Genomic DNA, 6,975 nt, shown 5'->3' with positions numbered 1-6,975 from the left:
GTTGACAAAATTTTTAGCATTTTAAAAATAACCCAATTTTTGGACAAAAAAACGAAGGTTTTTCAAGCCCATGGTTATTTTTTATTTGACTTATTTCCTAGTGTTTAAGAAGAGTTGATTCAGGATTTCGTCTTCCTCCTCCTCCTGGTTGTCCCAGGTCTATATATGAGATGATGATACAATGCTGGTATGTATCGTTAATTACTGTATTATTAATATTTGTTTGTTTATAGGCATCCAGATACTGGTAGTCGTCCTACATTTGTACAGTTAGTATCAAGACTCTCATTATCTGATGCTAAACTGTTGAGTACAGTATCAAGTGATACTACAGTAATAGGAGGACCACTGGAGACTGGACACCAACTATATACTGAACTACAAAATATGTATCAGTAATTTAATTGTGTTTTATATTTGTTTGATTATTATTATTATTATTATTATGTATTTATATGTTGTTTAAGTTTTTATGTCTTTTATAATTATCATTTGATTATACTGCTAAATTTAATATACTTTGCCTTATTGCTCTTACCTAATAAGGAATTGTGCTAAGTGCTGAGTGTAGGTGTGCATACAACTTGCAAGATGAAGTTAGATCTACTTGTTCTTTTATCTATTTGTCTGTTACAAGGTACTGCACAAATATATATATATATATATATATATATATTTCATAATAATGTGTTATATTTATTGTCTTTGTAGCTGGTACAGTTGAGTCTTGTACTGAAGGATTCATGAGTCAAGACCTCCTCACTGCTAAGGCTGAGCAGATCACTTCCTGTGTGGGATCATCAGTCACTGCATTAGCTGAATCACAACCAACAAGGTGGATATTTGGACGTCATTTTAGACCAAAGTCATCCTGTAGCAGCTCACATGTGATAACTGGACTCACACTAGGAGTGGACATTAGATCAGTCAATGAGAGTCGTAATGAATATCCTCTTTTTGAAATATGGACAAGAGATTCTAATTCTAATAGTTTCATTAAACAACAGAGTATTTCTGTTGCTCTAACCCCAGCTAATTTTAGCACAAATGGAACCTACCAATTCATATTTCCTACACCAATCAGTTTTAATTCTAACACTCGTTTAGGAATATACCAACCAGCTAATGATACTAGTGTTGTTAGGTTTTATAGAGTGAGTCAATCAACAGGCATAAAAAGAGTAGAAGATGATGACATCAATAATGATCAACTATCACAATCTGATCTCATATCTACTTCTTTCAATGTCCTTATACATCCAATAACAGGTCAATAGTATTATTATGTGCTATAAGGTAAAATATTTTTTATTTTATAGAGCCAAGTGATGACTGCTTTCAAAGTTTCTTAAGTCAAAACGATGTGATTATAGATAGCTCTGGTATCACTAGGATTACAAGGGTTACAAATGAAGTGAGAGCATTTCCTGATATTCGTTTCACGTGTAACGGAACAATCAAAAACATAATACTGGGAACTTTAAGATTTGAAAATCATTACCCATTAATTCAACTTAAAAGATCATCTCAACTGATCAATGTGTTACGTCCTAACATTACTGGTGCTACTAATATTAGTACTAATTTGTATAACGTGAGCCTAATCAATCCAGTTGAAGTTAAACCCAATGATATACTAGTGATAGACAGTTCAAATGATGCAAGAATGTACTACCAGCAATACAATGGACCACTCAATTATGAAATTGAGAATCACAATGGCGAGTTAGAACTGGAACCACTAGACAGTTCTAATAATTACCCTCTGATATCTATTGTAGCTAGTGCTAGCACAAGTGAATTTGTATCAGCTAGTAACTATGTTAGTCTTGATGTAAGTGCTACTACTTCACCTTCAACTGGTCCTGAATCTCTTGATAATAACATTGGTGTGATTGCTGGAACGATAACTAGTGCTATCATATTGATTATAGGAGTCACAATTTTGGTCATTGTTATTGTCCTTATTGCTAGAACTAGAAATAAAAGAAAAACAATACGTCTAAACAGTTTGACAATCACGAGATCTGCCTCGTCACAGATTGGTATGTCATCATGATATTGCATGTAAACTGTTACTCCTTTTAAATGTGTGGCTGTCATAGTCTTACCCTCCCTTCTCAACTGTATAAACTGTTACTCCTTTTTAGATCACGATTATACTATTGTCGCAAGTGGCAGCTTTAGCACCGAAGGCTCTAATATGTATCATAAAATTCATGATCTAGACTACAGTCAACCTGTAGATAATACAGTAAGTATGAGAAAAAATTTGAAACCTACCACCTTAATTATTATTAATGCAGATTAAAAAAGGACTCTATAATCCATCTTATTCTGAGCAGGTTTGTATAAAAAATACAGGTACAATAGTATTTTTTTTGAAATAATTATAGGAAGCACCAAAATATGAAACAGTCACAGTTCATAAATTAACAAGTCCTTCAGTAACTATTAAGAATATCAGTTTATTTGTGTATATAATTATTTTTTTAATAGACTCCTGTTGTCATTCCAAGTCCAAATACATTAGAGAATCCAATGTACACTGATGAAGTAAAGTCATTATTAGTTAAATAATATTTTATGTGATGCACAATGCATAGATTATTGGTAGCAATATTGACAAGAATAGCAGCATAGTGACGCCACAAATGTATGCAGTTCCCATATCAAGTGTAAGTCATACAAAATAACAATGATTTATACATTTTTTAAATTTCAGAGCCAAGCAAAAATAGATCCCTCACATGCACAGGTTAAACGATTTTAGAATGAGCAATGTGATAATGCCATTTTTTGTAGCTATCAGCATCACCGACACAATTTGTTCAAGAAGAACCACTTTACTGGCAGCCTGGTGATGACACAGATTGTCTGTATCACCAGTTATCATCAAAAGGATTTAGAGAAATTGCAAAAAAAGATATTCAGTAAATGAGACCAAAAAATTATTTTAACTATTATCATTATTATCATAGAACAATTAAAGAGTTAGGATCAGGCCAATTTGGTACTGTCTATGAAGGAATGTGGTTATCAAAGCCAGTTGCCATTAAAACATTAAAGAATAGTTCAGTGGAACAAGATAAGGTCAAGTTTCTTCAAGAGGCAGCCATTATGGGTCAGTTTCATCATCCTAACATTGTCAAGTTACATGGAATGGTCACTGTTGGAGAGCCAGTGAGTTAGTTAATATAATTAATAATTATTTTATTATAATTATTGAGAACAGTTGATGATAGTACTGGAGTTAATACCTCATGGAGACATGAGACAATACCTTCACACTCTCCAACCACAGTATGTACTATCAGTAGATTATGCTATTAATATTGTGTATTATAGACCAGGAGAACTGGTAGCATCAACAGTACCAGGTCTACTGCTCAGTTTCTGTCGTCAGATTGCTTCAGGTATGGAGTACTTGTCTAAGAAAGGGTTTGTACACAGAGACCTGGCTGCTAGGAATATACTGATGACTGATCATGGAATGTGTAAAGTAAAGTGTTTAGTGTATTAATATTTATAACATTATTGAACAGATTGCTGACTTTGGAATGTCAAGAGATCTACATGATGAAAATTACTATGTATCTACTACTGCAAAGAGGATTCCTATCAAATGGACAGCTCCTGAAGTAACAATCAATCACTAAAAACTAACTCAATTGTATTGTACATTATTATCACTAGGCTTTGCATTTCAAGCGTTATTCCAGTGCTAGTGATGTATGGAGTTATGGTGTAGTAATGTATGAGATATGGAGTCTGGGACATAAACCATTTGAAAACTGCACCAATCAAGAGGTATGTAATCAAAAAGTTGTTGAAAGATGATTCGTTCTTATAATTTTTTTAACACATGCATGTTTATATATTGAGTAAAAAGTTTGTACTATTTCCAATCAAGTTTGAATATTTCATTTGATCACCCCCAAAATTTTATTGGACTTTTTGATGTATACCTTAAGCCATGTGGAATGTTTGAGCTGTTTCCGACAAATATTTTTGAGCTATGAGCATTTTTAAAAACAAGCCAATTTTTTTGAAAAAATACCCAAGGCTGTATCCCATGTTGATATTTCAAAAATGGGTCCGAAATCACTAAAAATTTTTATTACACTTTCTGATACATCTTTATGCCATGTAGAAAGTTTGAGCTGCTTCTGAAAAATATTTTTTGAGTTTTTGAGCATTTAAAAAAATGAGCCAATTTTTGAAAAATACCCAAGGCTATAATAGCCCATGGTTTTTTTCAAAAAATGGCTCAAAAATCACCTCAAATTTTTATTACATTTTCTGATACATATTGATGCCTTTGTGCTATGTAGAAAGTTTGAGCTGTTTCCGACTAATATTTTTCGAGTTATGATCATTTTTAAAAACAAGCCAATTTTTGAAAAATACCCAAGGCTATATATAGCCCATGGTTTTTTCAAAAAAATGGCTCCAAAATCACCCCAAATTTTTATTACATTTTCTGATACATATTGATGTTCTTGTGCTATGTAGAAAGCTCGAGCTGTTTTTGACAAATAATTTTGAGTTATGAGCATTTTTAAAAACGAGCCAATTTTTGAAAAATACCCAAGGCTATAGCCCATGGTTTTTTTCAAAAAATGGCTCAAAAATCACCTCAAATTTTTATTACATTTTCTGATACATATTGATGCCTTTGTGCTATGTAGAAAGTTTGAGCTGTTTCCGACTAATATTTTTCGAGTTATGATCATTTTTAAAAACAAGCCAATTTTTGAAAAATACCCAAGGCTATAGCCCATGGTTTTTTCAAAAAAATGGCTCCAAAATCACCCCAAATTTTTATTACATTTTCTGATACATATTGATGTTCTTGTGCTATGTAGAAAGCTCGAGCTGTTTTTGACAAATAATTTTGAGTTATGAGCATTTTTAAAAACGAGCCAATTTTTGAAAAATACCCAAGGCTATAGCCCATGGTTTTTTCAAAAAATGGCTCCAAAATCACCTCAAATTTTTTACTACATTTTTTGATACATATTGATGCCTTTGTGTTATGTAGAAAGTTTGAGCTGTTTCTGACAAATATTCTTGAGTTATGAGCATTTTTAAAAATGAGCCAATTTTGAAAAATACCCAAGGCTATAGCCCATGGTTTTTTAAAGAAATGGCTCCAAAATCACTCCAAAATTTATTACATCTTTTGATACTTATTGATGTCCTTATACTATGTAGAAAGTTTAAGTTGTTGTTGACAGAATTTTTAGCATTTTAAAAATGGCCCAATTTTTGAAAAAAAAAAACGGTTTTTTTCAAGCCCATGGTTATTTTTTATTTGACTTATTTCCTAGTGTTTAAGAAGAGTTGATTCAGGATTTCGTCTTCCTCCTCCTCCTGGTTGTCCCAGGTCTATATATGAGATGATGATACAATGCTGGTATGTATCATTAATTACTGTATTATTAATATTTGTTTATTTATAGGCATCCAGATACTGGTAGTCGTCCTACATTTGTACAGTTAGTATCAAGACTCTCATTATCTGATGCTAAACTGTTGAGTACAGTATCAAGTGATACTACAGTAATAGGAGGACCACTGGAGACTGGATATCAACTATATACTGAACTACAAAATATGTATCAGTAACTTAATTTTGTTTTATATTTGCTTGATTATTATTATTATTTTTATGTACTTATATGTTGTTTAAGTTTTTATGTTTTTTATGATTATATCATTTGATTATACTGCTAAATTTAATATACTTTGCTTTATTGCTCTTACCTAATAAGGAATTGTGCTAAGTGCTGAGTCTAGGTGTGCATACAACTTGCATGATGGAGTTAGATCTACTTGTTCTTTTATCCATTTGTCTGTTACAAGGTATTGCACACGTTTATTCCATAATAATGTATTATTTATTGTCTTTGTAGCTGGTGCAGTTGAGTCTTGTACTGAAGGATTCATGAGTCATGATCTCCTCACTGCTAAGGCTGAGCAGATCACATCCAGTGTGGAATCATCAGTCACTAGACTAGCTGAATCACAACCAACAAGATGGATATTTGGATATGATTTTATACCAAAGCCATCCTGCAACAGCTCACATGTGATAACTGGACTTGTACTAGGAGTAGACATTAGAACAGTAACTGAGAGTCGTAATGAATATCCTCTTTTTGAGGTATGGAGGATAAGCAATGGCAATCCTGCTTATTACTACAAGCAACAGAATATTTCTGTTGTTTTAACACCAGCTAATTTTAGCACAAATGGAACCTACAAATTCATGTTTTCTAGATCAATCAGTTTTAATTCAAGCACTCGTTTAGGAATATATCAACCAGCCAATGGTAATAGTGTTGTTAGGTTTTATACAGTACGTCAATCAATAGACATAGATCTACTAAGAGTAAAAGCTGCAGATATCAATAATGATCCACTTGTTTATTCAACTAATTTTAATACTTGGCGTTCTTTTAATGTCATTATGCATCCAATAACAGGTTAGTAAAATGTAAATGCAAAAATAGAATGTTTTGTTTTAACTTTTAGAACCAAATGATGACTGCTTTCAAGGTTTCTTAAGTCAAAATGATGTGATTACAAATAGCTCTGGTATCACTAGGATTACAAGGGTTACAAATGAAGTAAGAGCATTCCTTGATATCCGGTTCACGTGTAACGGAACAATCAAAAACATAATACTGGGAACTTTAAGATTTGAAAATCATTACCCATTAATTCAACTTAAAAGATCATCTCAACTGATCAATGTGTTACGTCCTAACATTACTGGTGCTACTAATATTAGTACTAATTTGTATAACGTGAGCCTAATCAATCCAGTTGAAGTTAAACCCAATGATATACTAGTGATAGACAGTTCAAATGATGCAAGAATGTACTACCAGCAATACAATGGACCACTCAATTATGAAATTGAGAATCACAATGGCGAGTTAGAACTGGAACCACTAGACAGTTCTA

General features: G+C 32.4%; 2 protein-coding genes across 2 annotated transcripts; both read left to right on the top strand.

Annotated features, from left to right (window-relative positions):
• The first annotated feature begins 558 nt into the window (after positions 1 to 558).
• LOC109590107 (uncharacterized) lies at positions 559 to 5,639 on the top strand. The gene is made up of 17 exons (XM_020006051.1): positions 559 to 637; positions 712 to 1,269; positions 1,320 to 2,045; positions 2,151 to 2,254; positions 2,307 to 2,345; positions 2,397 to 2,447; positions 2,500 to 2,556; positions 2,607 to 2,678; positions 2,726 to 2,758; positions 2,806 to 2,933; positions 2,982 to 3,183; positions 3,236 to 3,303; positions 3,349 to 3,502; positions 3,546 to 3,641; positions 3,697 to 3,810; positions 5,334 to 5,419; positions 5,466 to 5,639. The coding sequence occupies exons 1-17, from the start codon at positions 592 to 594 to the stop codon at positions 5,629 to 5,631; spliced, it is 2,700 nt and encodes an 899-aa protein (XP_019861610.1). The 5' UTR covers positions 559 to 591; the 3' UTR covers positions 5,632 to 5,639.
• A 174-nt stretch (positions 5,640 to 5,813) lies between these two features.
• LOC109590106 (uncharacterized) lies at positions 5,814 to 6,969 on the top strand (the record flags this gene model as incomplete). The annotated part of the gene is made up of 3 exons (XM_020006050.1): positions 5,814 to 5,868; positions 5,919 to 6,491; positions 6,541 to 6,969. Coding segments are annotated over exons 1-3 (1,051 nt in total), but the record flags the coding sequence as incomplete, so codon positions are not given.
• Between the last annotated feature and the right edge of the window lie 6 nt (positions 6,970 to 6,975).

Source organism: Amphimedon queenslandica, unplaced genomic scaffold, assembly GCF_000090795.2.
Source record: "Amphimedon queenslandica unplaced genomic scaffold, v1.1 AMPQUscaffold_10494_Cont16845, whole genome shotgun sequence".
Classification (NCBI taxonomy): domain Eukaryota; kingdom Metazoa; phylum Porifera; class Demospongiae; order Haplosclerida; family Niphatidae; genus Amphimedon; species Amphimedon queenslandica.
The sequence above is the reverse complement of the archived record's forward strand: the minus strand, read 5'-3'. Positions and strand labels throughout refer to the sequence as shown.

Excerpts from the sequence above, each read along its gene's own strand:
- LOC109590107 (XM_020006051.1), top strand. The coding sequence starts at position 592 with ATGAAGTTAGATCTACTTGTTCTTTTATCTATTTGTCTGTTACAAG. Across the intron at positions 2,679-2,725 it reads ATGCAGTTCCCATATCAAGT|AGCCAAGCAAAAATAGATCC; the intron begins GTAAGTCATACA and ends TTTAAATTTCAG. Across the intron at positions 3,811-5,333 it reads AAAACTGCACCAATCAAGAG|TGTTTAAGAAGAGTTGATTC; the intron begins GTATGTAATCAA and ends CTTATTTCCTAG.